The sequence below is a fragment of the Sander vitreus genome, chromosome 4 (genome assembly GCF_031162955.1).
Source record: "Sander vitreus isolate 19-12246 chromosome 4, sanVit1, whole genome shotgun sequence".
NCBI classification, from domain to species: Eukaryota; Metazoa; Chordata; class Actinopteri; order Perciformes; family Percidae; genus Sander; species Sander vitreus.
This window is the reverse complement of record NC_135858.1, coordinates 27420629-27435039: the sequence shown is the minus strand read 5'-3', so window position 1 is coordinate 27435039 and position 14411 is coordinate 27420629. Positions and strand designations below refer to the sequence as shown.

Genomic DNA, 14411 nt, shown 5'->3' with positions numbered 1-14411 from the left:
CACAAAAATAAATTATTCATTCAGTCATTCATTCATTCATACATACTTTAACTTAAGTAACCTTTTCAATGCTGGATTTTTACACTGTGGTATAAGTATTTTTACTTAAAGTGGCTATATATAACTTTCAGTTTGTGTTGATTCTAGCGGCCCCTTTGGACAAAAGCAGTAGTGTTTTTACCACACCTACCTACAATAAGAGAATCTGTTACAGATGCATCGTTGCATTTGAAGTGTTGCATACGGTAACTTAGCCTACTTTGGATGTATCGTGAGCTAAACCGGGCAACGTTATCACTGTCACTGTCAAGAGCCAGAGCATTAAGAGTTTGTTGTAGCAACCAATGTAGTAATAACTTAGATTAATATAGCACATTTCATGAAACCCATGGAAGCTTTACACAGGTACGGGGGGATAAGGGAACAGAAAATAGTAAGCCAACACAAACACTGAGTAAAAGGAATAACACGTCCGCGCTAAATGGAAGGGGAACGTAATTTAATCTAGGCTTCTGGCGTACAACCACATCGCACACGCTAAAGTTATTTTATGAATGAAACAGACATATTACATACCTGAGGGCCAATTTGGGGACATTTTTTAATCATTTACAATCCCGTAATTGTCTCCATCTGTTGAAAGCCCGACCAAAGTTGTCTTTCACTTTCCCTTTTAACTTGGAAAGTGAAAGTGTTCTTTATTTAATTTCCTTCTTTTCTGTGATGGTCCTGCCCCAGTATCAGCTACACCTACAGCAGATAACTTCTAAAATAACATTAGAATACAATTAGGCCTATATAAATAAACCTCCTGCTACCTTTTACCTGGCTGGATACTCACTAACACAGGCTTTTCCGGTGTTACACCGAAATCTGTGACCCCTCAGAATGTGTTACTCTAGCGCAGTCTACCTGCCGTGAATCATTTTGTGACTTTGCGGGAAAAATCGGACCCGGGCAGAGGCGTTAATAAAAACTATATAAGAATAGCGTTCTTTTCACCGTTAGTCTCATTTGCTTTTACAGGCCATTTATGATCATCTCCACTGGTCCTGCAGGTACCTACAGCCACCAGGCAGCTGGTATCGCCCTGCACCCCCATGAGTGGCGTAGTGCCAAGCAGCAGCGCAGCACCACACCTCCTCCTGGACGCCGGAAGAACTACCCTTTCAGTGACGGAGGCTTCAGTGAGGACGACTGGGACAAACCACCTGGGTAGGACTGAACTTAGTGTTATCTTTTTAACTAGCAGTCTTGTATCCTTTATACTTTTTGCTGGCCATTTTTGAAAACATGCTTTAGACCGAATCACCGTGACATCGCGTCAACACAAAAATCCATTCAATAAATGGCAGTTTATTTAAATTGAATTTGAGACATGAAATCAGCAAAGTTGTTTTCATTTCTCTTGTCATTTTCAGCTGTAACTGTAACGTTTAAAGATATATAGTTAAACATGGAGGTCCGACCTACCTTACGTCTTTGCTGTGTTTATTTCCTGTCCTGTGTTGCTTTGGTAGCAGTCTATATCCGCGACGTTCCACTTCCAGGATTGGTCAGGTGCCACCAGAAATTCCGCCTGAAACTCCGCCGGATGTCTTTCATTTCGGTCGGATGTCCTCCTGCTTTCTTTGTGTTGTAATTCTAAACTCCGATGGATTTATGAGGACTATGGTTAACTTCTCCTCAGATCTCTGCAGGGTAAATCCAGACAGCTAGCTAGACTATCTGTCCAATCTGAGTTTTCTGTTACATGACTAAAACAACCTTTGAATGTACACGTTCCACTAAAACAAGTTCCTTCCCAAGGCTATTTTGCAGCAGCACCGTTGCTCCGTGCGTGGCTTAGCGCCGCCCATAACGATTGTGATTGGTTTAAAGAAATGCCATTAAGCCAGAGCACATTATTCTCCCTCCTACGCAGCGCTGTTGAGGAAGGTCTGGCAAAGCGAGTCTACTTTGCTAGCATCTTTGATAAACCAAATCTAGCATTAAGAACAGCAACATCTCACTGCCAGTTGGACTGACTGCTGGTTTGGGTGGCGTAATTTTTTTTTAGTCTGTGGCCTGACCAAGAGATGTTCATCTTCTAATCATATAAATCAGAGGGAAAATATTTGTTTAATCTTTACATTTAAGAATAAGAATAAACTGGAGTTTTGCTAAATTATGCATGGTTATTCATCAAAACTTTTACTCTAATCGATTGTCTCATTGCATATCTTCATAACTCTGGTGTCTGAATTATACACCCCAGTGTTTTAGGTTTAAAACAAAAGGTTACATTTGATTCTCTGGTTACTTGTGTTCCAGTATCAGCACCAAGAGTTTGTGATGAAGTGGAAATGTCAGTGTGGAGGTTGCCAGTGAGCATGACTGAGTGGTATCTGTGCGTTTGTGTCTCTGTATGCATAGTCATGAGTCAGGAGGTTAAGCCTTGTGAGGATAGCAACATTCACTGGGCTTATATAACACTATAATGGGGGGTGGAGAGGAAAGGTGAGGTTGGGGGGAGGGGGGACTAAATCAGCTGCACAGTGGAAGTGAATTAATCTGGTCAGTCAAGGATACGTTTTAAAAGATTACTCATGTTGGATTTAACCAGAACAAATAGCCTTGCCCCGTACTGACACTGCTGTCTTCACACCGGCTTTGTTGATAATGCTTTACTGATTTCAGCCTTTAATGTGCGGACTCAATTACACAGTGCACATTTGTTCACATTACAATGCATGAGTCAATGTCAGGCGAGGGTACTGTTTTAGCGTAATTTAAGTGTGTGTTGTAGAGAATAAACACAGTTTGCATAATATAGAAGTCTTTGTCTAGCAGATTGACCAAGATTGAAGTGTTTCTCCAAGCGTATCTATGTCTACGTACAGATTTATCGGCCAACCACCAGACGGCATTCTGTTGGATCCAGATGACAGTTTCTGGTGTCAGGCGCTTGAGGATCTGGAGACGTGCGGCCAATCAGAACTACTCAGAGAGATAGAGGTCAGTTAGCATGCAAGCATCCACCTACAGTACAACTTAAACTGCAGTCCCCCGGAAAAAAAAACAATGTTACCACAAACAGATGGCCTGTTGGATACTATGGCATCAAGCATGGATTCAAACCTTACCCATTTTTATTACTCATCAAACATCGAAAGGCCTTGATGTACCATAGGCTACCATCAGTATCACTCACAAAGTAGCAGTTTCAGCTGACGTCTAAGGGTTTTTGTGTTCTGGTTTGTGCAGGCATCCATTATGACAGGAACAGCCATCAGTCTGGGTGTAGACGGCATCAACAAGCCTCCAGCTGAGCCCATATTGAGCCACAGCAGGATGAGCCCGTTGCGGAGAAATTCTCTCCTGCACCAGGGAAACCTGCTCCACCAGGGTACACACCTCCACCAGGGCGCCCATCTGCATGAGGAGGCCCACTTGCATGATGAGGCCCAACTCCACCAAGGTAGTTCCACAGCTGATGTGACAGAGTAGTTCATAATAGAGGACTGACAAAAGAAAGAAAAAAAATAACTCCAAAATCTAATACTAATTCTTTCTAATTAACTGAACAAATGTTTATGTACAAGCATGTTGCTGTGTAAAGTAGTATTTGTTGAGTGAAAAGGCTTAGGCGGTGGCAAAAGCTTATACATGCCTATCCTCTGTTCTCATCAATTAAATCTACCACCTCAAAGGAAAAAGAAAATAAAGACACCAAGATATGGCTAAAGAAACAAAAAATAATTATTCACATTTGTAACCCTTTAGAAAAAAGCATTAAAAGTAATTTTCTTGAAAACCAAAAGAGAGACATTTTAAAATGTATATTGACATTGTTCCATAATTTTACCCCAACAATAGAAATACATTTCCTTTTAATCTCTGTTGTAAATCTAAAAATACCTCTAAAATCATATTTGCTTTCATATAATGGAAGTGACTTTGAATTAGCCCTGAACACTATCTGCATTTTTTTTATAATAAAACTTGTAGAAATAGTTTTAATCTAATTTATAACTAACCCTTTCATTCCACCCAGACGCCCACCTGTTCCAGGAGGCCCATTTCAACCATGAGGCCCACCTGCACCAGGGTTCCCACATCCACCAAGACAACCAATCCCCTCTCCTGCACCATGAGCCCAAGCCGAAGGCCTCACTGCGAGTGTCAGAGAGGACATGGGAGTCTCGTCGGATCAAAGAGGAGATGCAGGGGATTCTGTCCCCAACGCCTTTGGAGCTGCACAAAGTGAGTTCAAACCTCAAAGACTGTCTGGATTTATTTTATTTATTTATTCTTTATTTATAAAAAGGACAACGCACATTAATCAACATTTCTGTAAATGTTCCAGTGTTAGCAAGCTGGCTAATTTTCAACTGTAGTCCTTTGGCCAGATGTTTTGAAACCAGAGCAACAGAAAGCAACAAAATCCAAAAGCCAACGGGCCGCAAGATACCTTCCTTCAAATACCATTCCCCTCACCTCTCCCTGCAATCTACCACAACAGCTAGAGCAACAAAATAAGCTTCCTCAAGTGACATGCAGAGTGACAGGAAGCAGCAAGACATTAGTAAAGTTACACATCAACAGTATCCACATGCAGTACATTAAGTCATGCAAGCAACAAAACACAGCCAAGAAACACAGATTGGAGCCATTTTCTTGACCCATGCAACCATGCAAAGCAGTAATAAACAATGACACACAAAAAACACATCACTCATGATAGAGATCTTGATACAATATTAAAAGTCGCCGTACAGGTCTAGTTCATCTAGGTTTCAGTGCAGAGCCTCGGCTTCATGGAATAGTTTTTAGCATTTTGAGAAATTTGCTTACCGGTATTGGCTTTTCTGTTGAGAGTTGGATAAAAAGATTGATACCATTGTCACATCTAGCTGTCCAAAGTTTCAAAATATGCTGGTTTGTTAATCTGTATACATAATATATATGTGGTTTTAGAATTACATGCTGAAACTATTTCTTGACAAATCTGTCTGCCTAACACTTCTGTGCCTGGCAACCTCACAAAGACGACGACATACTGAACCTTGTTTTTAACTTTATGCTGGAAAGTACATGTCCTCACTCTGCTGTGGATTTTATTTGAAACTAAAGTTGTACAGCCCATGGCCAGAATGAGAAATGCATTTGTTACCCTCAGGGAGAAAATACATTAAAGTCTGCTAGATCTGTTTTACTGATGGGCTCATTGGCCATCAGCCAAAATGTTACAGCCTCTGAATGGTGTCTCATTAAAAGAGCATACAATATTCATACATCATATAATACTGCCTTTTCATTTTTTTGTTAACCCATAATTTTTAGCAACACATCTGGCCTGCATTACCAATTGCATAAACCCTCTGACTCTGAATTTATTGTTCATCATACTGTATTGTGCAGCTGCTGTTTGTTGGAGAGGCCTGTCAAGCATTTGTCCTGCATTTAATCATGCTTCAGTAAAATATGTAGCATGGGCATGTGTCTGGGCCCTTAAAGACAACCCGTGCTGCATTTTCTAAAGCATATAGTTTTTTGTGTTTTTGGAGAGATTAATGCTTTACTCTAAGCCACAGACAGCCATTTCTTTCCATTCACGTTTAAACTTGGCTTACTCTAAACTTAGAGTTAAAAGATTCAACCTCCCGTCCTGTCGTCTTCCGTAGGTAACGGTGGTAAAGGACCCAGAGATCGACGACTTTGGCTTCAGCGTGTCTGACGGCTTCTTGGAGAAAGGAGTTTACGTCAACATGATCAGACCTGATGGACCAGCTGACCGAGCCGGGCTCAAACCCTACGACAGGATCCTGCAGGTAATGATAACCTTGATTTTCCACTGGGCGTGTCTGCTGCGTTCCGGTTTTGTTTCGTCCTCTGTCACGCGCCACACCACACACAAACAGGAGCATCTTGCCTGCCCAACTTGCAGATGTAATTGTCTCTACAAGCACTTTTCAGAACAATCTGTAAATGTAAATGTGTTTATTAGCTAGTATCTCCCTTCCACTCCAAGCACTCCTGTAATTAAACTCCATGCCTTCCCTTTTCTGGTGTTGTCTTGATAAAAAAAGATCTGTGGTGTCTGTTACGTTTTTCCACCTCCAAGATGAATCTCTCGTTGTCTGTGGTGTTGTAGTGGTGTCTTTTGATAAATTGACTGGATGCTCTCGCTGTTTCACTTTCTGCCCGGTTGTCCGAACGTCCCGCAGCTCGTGTGAAAATAGACCTGGCGCGTAGCTTTAGCGGAGTGGAGAGCCGCTTCATGCACGCTTCATGCACGCTTCATGCACGCTTCTGGGACGCGCCGTGGCTGGTGGAATATCAAGCATTGACTTGAATGGCTGTGATTGCTCGTGGGTGGAGCAGCACCTCCAGAACCCAGCGCAGACGTGCCCAGTGGAGGATAGATAGGGGTTCTATTTAATGTCTGAGGGTGATAACATCCATATCTAGGCCACAGTTTGGACCTCAAAGCCCTTTCATACGTAGTCCCAATGTTATGACGTTAGTCAAGTTAGTCAACCTCTGTCTAACTTTCAGTTGCTGATGGCAAAAAGCCCCCAAAATGAGCAAGAGTCAGTCATCTTCAACTGCAGTAAAGGCCTAGCAGAGCATCACCAGGAAAGATACCATGAATCTGGTCATATCTGTCGGTCTGACTCTTCATACATTATTCAACACAAAAGGATTTAGTACCAAATAATAAATATGATGATATTAGTTACTTCTACATTTCTAAAAATGTGTCCCTGTAAAATAAGGGGACTGTATAAAACTTGTGGATGCAAACACCCTCAAATGAATGCTCAAATTCACCATTTTAACCATGTTGTTTTGTTTTAACTTTATTGGGAAGGATGTCAGAGCAAACACAGCTTCATCACGTTACTACTTACTAGAGCTGCACAATATATATATTTTTTTTTTTTATCGTCATCGCGATATCAACTGGCACAATAAACACTTTGCGTATCGCGAAAGATTTTTTTGTGTTGGTTGAAAGAAAATATCAGCAGACACCTTAAAAAAATCTAACTCAATCTTTTTTTTAATGGTGCCTTTTACATTCAATTCAATGTTCAATTTGTTCAATAAAAGAATGTTGGAAATGATTTCCTTTCATTTATTTCAAACTCAGCAGTGTAACTCAGTAGTGCAGCCCTACCACTTACAGACAAGCGATAAAAATAAGTTACAAGGAATTCTCCTTTAACCTTAAGCAGTATTTGGCCTCAGTATTTGTTAGCAAGCTAACCAACAGCTGCACCATATACCAAAGCAGCTATTTTCTGTGTGTCTCTGTCTGTGTCCAGGTGAACCACGTGAGGACGCGGGACTTTGACTGCTGCCTGGCGGTGCCTCTGATCACAGAGGCTGGGGACAGACTGGAGCTGGTCATCAGTCGCAACCCACTGGCAAACGACGACGACGACACAGAGGACAATAACAACACTTTAGACCACCCACTGGACCTGTAACACAGACAAAAAGACAGAGTGAATGCATTTGTGTGTGTATGTCTACAGATGTATCTGTCAGTCAACTCAGGCAGATGACATACTCTAACTGGTGATGAGGCGCAAAGTTATATCTACTGGAACTGGCCCAAACACACAACACAAACACACGTCATTGGCTTGCAACAATTCTACTTAAACACAGAGACTCCTTGAGGCACATACACACTTGCATGCTTACACATTCACCCCTTCCCATTCACACTGGGTTGAACTACTGTCATACAGTATAATCCGCAATGAAAGCACTGGCACCATGCAGAGAAACAACCAGAGACACTCTCCTGAAGGCTGGCTTTGAGTCCTCGCAGTGTTGTTCCAACGTGAACCACTTACTTGGCCCTTTAACCAGCCCATAACTGATTCTGACTCTTTAAATATTGTTTTTACTCAAAACAAATGAATAAAACCCTGCATTTTGGGTTAGGTAATTTCAGTTGTTTTTAATGCCAGGCCACAGGTTTATAGAAAATGTCTAGGGCTAATGTTGCCAGAGGGATCTGCCTTATTACACAATATTGTAAGTGATTCTAGTAAATTTCAAGTAAAACATTATTGATAAAAGAGAGAAACTGCCTTGCTCAGTTTGCAGATTCCATTTGTTTTAAGAAAGGCCCTCAACACTCACTAGACGATGGGACCAACAGTTTATAAAGGAATTGTGTCGGACTGTGGTTGTATGCATGAAGGTGGACTTCTATGTTGGATACGTCTGCACATCAGCACAGTTATTAGTGAATTAGCACAGATTATAGTGAGATTTGTGCCATCATTACAAGGTCAAGACAGGGATGTTATCACAACTGCCAAACTGTTTTTTTCCAATCATCAAAGAGAAGAGAAAGAAGGGAAGGATTGCTTTCCTTTCGCGTCTTGAAAGGATTGATAAGCAAAGGCAACTTTTGCTGCAACACAGTTGGACAGCTGTGCTCATGGAGATGCCTCAGAGTAAACTGTGATGCCAACAGAAAAAACATTTTCCTGCAACCTTCTGAGAGATTACTGACCCTTTTCCGGTTTTTATTGGGGTTGTGGTTTGTATTTGCAAATTGCTGGGAGAGTTCCCAATCGGTCCCTAGAGTTGACTTAGAGCACTGGGTTCATCTCACCTCAGCTCATTGCTGGTCTACAAAGTTGAAGAGCAGTAGCTAAATAGCAGGGCTCATGATAAAGGTTGAGGTTCACAATAATCAGAAATAACATATGTATGCCATTAAAAGGTGCTATGTGAAGCACTTAGGAGAAATTCAGTAACACATATATTTTGAAACAGTAGTATAATTGCCATAAACAAACCAGGTGAAGGAGCCTGTCACAGCAGCCAAACTGTATTTCACACTGTGAGCCTCTGCAGCAGCTTTTGAGGATAATTGCTTTACACAAAACAGGAATAAAGCAATATTCTTCAACAACAAACAAAGCTACAGTAAAGCCTGTGAGTTCAAACAAATGGTAGATTAAATGTAAGGCTTGTAGGAACATATGTATCCAACATGGTTTATCTTCACATTAAACAGACAAAAGTGTAATATAGGGTCAATTTGTAATTTCCACTGGTATGAATCAAAATTCGCCCGGGGAGTTAATACTTAAGTCCCGTGCTGACTCAACATAACTAAAGAGCCAGACATACACTGACACATTACACTATTTTTGCAAGATGTGGTTTAGTATTAATGCTTAACACTCCTTGTTCTCATAATTTAAGGCTCCACCATATTGCTGCTCATTTATGGATTGTAAAATATACAAGCATAGCGAAGCATGTTTGGTGGTATTAGGTGTATATTATTCTTTGACTTGATTCATAAATAGGTAGCTAGCTCCACATATGCTGCCTACTGTATGTCAAGAAGAAAAGTGTGAACAAAAGTCAAAAACAAGCAACACCGTCTTTGCTACAGGAAGCAACAGGGTTCACAAGCGACAGTCTTAAAGCACTATGTAACTTTTCCCGCTTCGGTCCCCCTACAGGTTGTCTTATTGGAACTACAGCTGCAGCTAAAAGTTACATAGTGTTGCTTTAGTTTTTTAAGTTTAAAAAAAGTATCAACAGTACCACTGTTTAGGAATAGATGCTACTAATCAGTCCACCACACAGTCCTGTTTATAACCAGCTATGACAAAAATTTTGACAACTGACGTTTAAAATGCTCCACATAGGACCTTCAAATGATGTTTCAACCATATATAAAGTGTTACTGCTGTTTGGCTTTGTAGGGAAGACTGGCCCTTTTGCGGCACTGAGGTCATTAACAAAGTTAACAGCATCGTCTGCAAACATAGAAATTGAATTTGTCAGGATGCTGAGGGTAGCAAGCTGTTCAGAATAGGAACAGGTCACACACACACACACACACACACACACACACACACACACTCTCAGAACAGGGCCAGCATGCACAGATAACATAAGGACATGAAACAATGCAGTTTGTGTTTGACTTGACGTTTGTTCATGTTTCTGTGTGTTCGGCTGTGTTGTATTGCATCTCTGTTTCTAATATGCATGTACATGAGTGTGCCAGTGCATTTCTATCTTTGTGGGTGTATCTGAAAGGGTGCGTATACATGCTGTTACCCACTCCATGGCCAACTGAAACTGCTCAATTCTCATAGTAGCTTTGGCTGAACCTTTGAATGCATTTTGCACAGAAGCTGTGCCCTATCTCTATACTATTGGTTTATGTAATGCCCTCCACGTTTAATTACTGAAACTTTGCTTCTGAAAAATAATGTTTTATCTGTTTGGCATGGTGGATGGCTCTTAATATTAAATGATAATACCCATGAGATTTGGCTGCCATTGCTTTGGAGACGAAGCCAGTCACAGGTGCTAATTAGAGCTGTAGGGAATTTTAAAATACTTTGTCAGTGCAATTGAAAACAAAACAGTGTCGTAGTTGCTGATATCATCCAAAATTGTGAGAATTCAAAAGTGAATTGATTCTAGCTGCAGATTTTATTTTTAATCCTCTAAACAGCATAATCTTTAGCTTCGAACAACCATTAGCAGTGCAAGTAACAGATTTTTAATCTGTGGTTGAATGTTTGCACTATAATGCACCAATGGGACCTTTAAATCAAAGAACCAGATATTTCATGCTAAGTAATAGTAGTACTATATAATAAAAATAATTATTAAAAATATATATAAGCAAAGAAACAAGAAAATTAATCACATTTGAAGTGCGCTTAAAATAGCTCCACTCACTTTGCAACTGTGTCTTACTACAAAAATACCCCCATGCCAAACTAAAAACAATCTGAACCTTTCATTTATTGACTTCTCTTTTAACCCTCCCACCTCTCCTCACTGCCTATTTTTGGTCTGTTTGGTAACAAGAAAGATTCCTTCCACTTCATGTCTTCATGATTTTCTCTTATCCCTGACAGAACTGCCTTTGCCCCTATTATCTGTGCATTAACAGAAATGCGATTGGCTGTCGCTCCCCTCCAACTGCACACGGCACTGTGTGTATGTGTGTTTGCCAGAGATAAATTATATACATGTGTAAAGTGTATACGGGTTATGATATAACATTTCATACATGTGTTCCTGTGTGTATGTAAGTAAGTAAGCACAATAGAGAGAACTAATACTGTGTGAGTGTATGAAATAAAAAGAAACACAGGAATACTACATGCGAGAATGTGTGTGAAAGAGAGGAGACAGAATAGCCTTTGTGCTCTGAAGGATTGGAAAATGTTTCGACAGGAACAATCACAACTTCTGTTCTCTCTCTTTCACTGTTTGCATGTCTCCCAGTCTTTCTTCATTTTGTTACATAATACAGTAAGAATCCAGCTGCCCCCTTTGAGAACACCCGTGTGTGTGTGTGTGTGTGTGTGTGTGTGTGTGTGCGTGCGTGCGTGCGTGCGTGTGTGGGTGGGGCTATCGGTATGTGTGCCTCTGTGTGTACTATATAATTTTGTTTACATGTACGTATCCAAGGATGTCAGGTTTTTCTTTTCCTTTTAAGCATGTATGAGCTTTTGAGCATGCATTGTGTGTGTGTGTGTGTGTGTGTGTGTGTGTGTGTGTGTGTGTTTGTCAGAGAGAGAGACAGAGAGCTAGGTGGTGTACATTTCATTGTACAGTGGTGATATTTTTCAGGGTTGTGGGCCGTTCCAAAACCCTGATGAGAGTGAAAACATTATAAACTCAGTTTTTGTGAGCGAGCCGGAAGAAGTCAACTTTTTTCAAAAATAACAAAAGATTGACATTTACTTCTCTCCGAGCATTTACTACAAAAAAAAGAAGCACACTGTTGAATACCATACACTGTAAGCATTTTCATGTACAATGGAACAAACTTGTCTGAGTGTTTTTTACCCAATGTCAAGTGGCCAAACAAAAAAAAAGTTTTGTATAGCAACAAAGGAAAAAAAGACAAAATGCTGAGAAAAGCCTTCCAAATTGTTTTGTTGGTTTTTATTTATGTACGTATGTGTGGTCATCGATACTCCCTATGCATTTCTGGGTCAAAGGTCAGTTTAAAGCCCAATCCGGAATCGTAACAAAAGTCCCATTGAGGAGTGAAGTGTATAAGAAAATATAAAACTGTATCTCAGTTATATGATGTTACGATGTAAGAAAGGACACATTTACAGATAAGTGGTTGGAAATGTAAAAATGACAAAACATTCAATCACTGCGAACAATGTAGGACTGCTTTGGCAATCATTTAAAATTAATATTACAGATTATTGAGTCACTCATTTTTGAATTTTGGGGGAGAAATGTCACAATGTCAGTCTGAAGATTTGCCCCTGAACTGTTAATAGATGTCTTTGCATTGATACATTGTTATATAATCTGACATTTATTACAGTACCAAATCAGCTGCAGTACATGCCCGCCTCCTTAAACACACACTGACACACAATAGAATGTGTTTTTATGGTTCATCTTAACCTAAAGCTTCAACAGAACCCAGTTTCTGGACAAGACGAGTCTAGCTCAAATCCCTTTGCCAGGAGGGAAACCAGGCTGGGGAAGAAGACGGATTTAGCAGCAGGTCATAACTGTGTGTTTCTTTAACAAGTTCCTGTTGGAGTTTGAGCACGTGTTGGAGTTATTACTGCATTTTTTTGTTATTCAATGGAAGCCAGTCATTCTTTCAGTGTTTGAATTTGGAGACGCGTTGAAAAAAAAAAAAAAAGATCACTGCTTACTGTTTCTGTCAAGTCACAAGCTTTCTGTTTGAGAAAAAGTAGACTTTCAGTTTTTTTTTTTTTTTTACCATGCAGTGGCAGTGCATACTGGAGATTCTCAGCCGCTAGCTAACAGTTGCAAAAGCTGATTTAATGTAGCTGTGCACAGCTTTACGTAACAGAGTTAAGACATGGTTTTTGTATTTGACTAGCTGATTATTTAATTAGATTTAGCATGTTTTCTAAAAAAGAAAAAACACAGTATCTGTTCAATTAGCCATTAGAAAACTATAGCTAACAATTAATAATGGTTAGCTAAATATTAGCTTATTGCCTGATGATATTTGCATTATTTCCCATTATCGTTTTCAAAGCTGTGCTAGGCAATTTATTTTGGGCATTGTTGGGCAAAAATTCTATAATAATCTTTCAGCATATTGTAATTCAAGATGAAAAAAAAATCATATGTCCTTTCAAGAAGTTTCCTCTGGCTACGGGCCTGAGAAAATGGTTAACATGCTAACTATAGTATCTTGTCAGCTAACTATTAGCATGTTGCCCAGAGAACTAGGGAAAATAAGATAATGTTGCTTAATTTCCAAAGTAGCACATTTCAGTGTAATATGTTGATCACGAGTGTTTCTTCAATCTTTGCCACATATTTCTGATAAATCCCACAACAACTTAAAGTTATTGGAGTCACACAAGCCTATGACATTTGTATTTGTTTCATGACTTTATTTTAACATTAACATTTTTTTAAAAAGATGTGTTGACAAGTGGCATGTTGCGATTCTGGATTGGGCCATTAATGATGTTTGCGTTGATATTGTGTATTTTTTTCAAATTGTGTAAAGTTCTATTCTATGTAATATAGTATTTTTCTATGACAATATTACACTTCCGAAACATGGGAGGAAAACAAAACAAAAATGATCAAAGGGAAAATAAAATGTATAAGTTGTTGTTGTCAGGTTTTTTTTCTTCATTTTCTATGAAACAAAGAGTGTACTGCTATACTTCTCTTTTCGAGAAGAACAAGAGAAAAGATCAGAAGCAAGAACAATAAAATGTCAAATTTTATGTTGGGTGGCTGGTCTGTCGTTATTTTGGTGCGTCTTTGTGATGTAATGTAAGCCAAATACTTCAGTGCTAGTATTGCACAGTCATGTGTGTGACTGATTAATTTACGGCAGGACAAGTTTTAAATAGCATGAATACGTTTTCCATCCAGAGTTCAGGAACTTGTTCAAGAACACATTTTACAACTAAAGGAACCGGGTTTTAATCTTAGTTCCTTGCCTAAAGCACCGCTGTACATTCTTCTTTTGCTGACTTAATTATCCCCAAGAGTCTACTGTTACATAACAGGTTCCACACAAACACAACAACACATGGCAAAGTAGTTAAAGACCCTACGGCGCACTACATTATATGTACATTACACACACAAACTCACAAGTATGCACACTCCCACCTAACAGTTCTGCTAATGTGCATGCAAACAAGCCCCAACCATGAAACAGGAAAGTCCGTCTCTGGACTGTATCACAGGTCTATATCATGCTTTTCCACTTCCACCAGGAGTGGAGGAAAAAAACTGCAGCTCGAGAAAGACCTGAAGACCAGCTAAACATACAAAGACTGGACAAACCACACCTAATGATTGACGGCCACCATCAAATACAGATTTTTTTTTGTCTTGGAAGCCAGAAAGCAGCACTAGAGACAGCATAC

General features: G+C 39.8%; 1 protein-coding gene across 1 annotated transcript in view; it reads left to right on the top strand.

Moving 5' to 3' along the window:
* The window catches only part of LOC144516115 (glutamate receptor-interacting protein 2-like), an 84151-nt gene extending 70440 nt beyond the window's left edge, over nt 1-13711 (top strand). Inside the window, exons 17-22 of the mRNA XM_078247319.1 lie at nt 1059-1215; nt 2883-2997; nt 3247-3460; nt 4037-4245; nt 5667-5813; nt 7314-13711. Of these exons, the coding sequence (XP_078103445.1) occupies nt 1059-1215; nt 2883-2997; nt 3247-3460; nt 4037-4245; nt 5667-5813; nt 7314-7478 (1007 nt within the window). The 3' untranslated portion in view covers nt 7479-13711. The remainder of the gene's footprint in view (nt 1-1058; nt 1216-2882; nt 2998-3246; nt 3461-4036; nt 4246-5666; nt 5814-7313) is intronic.
* Nucleotides 13712-14411: the final 700 nt, after the last annotated feature.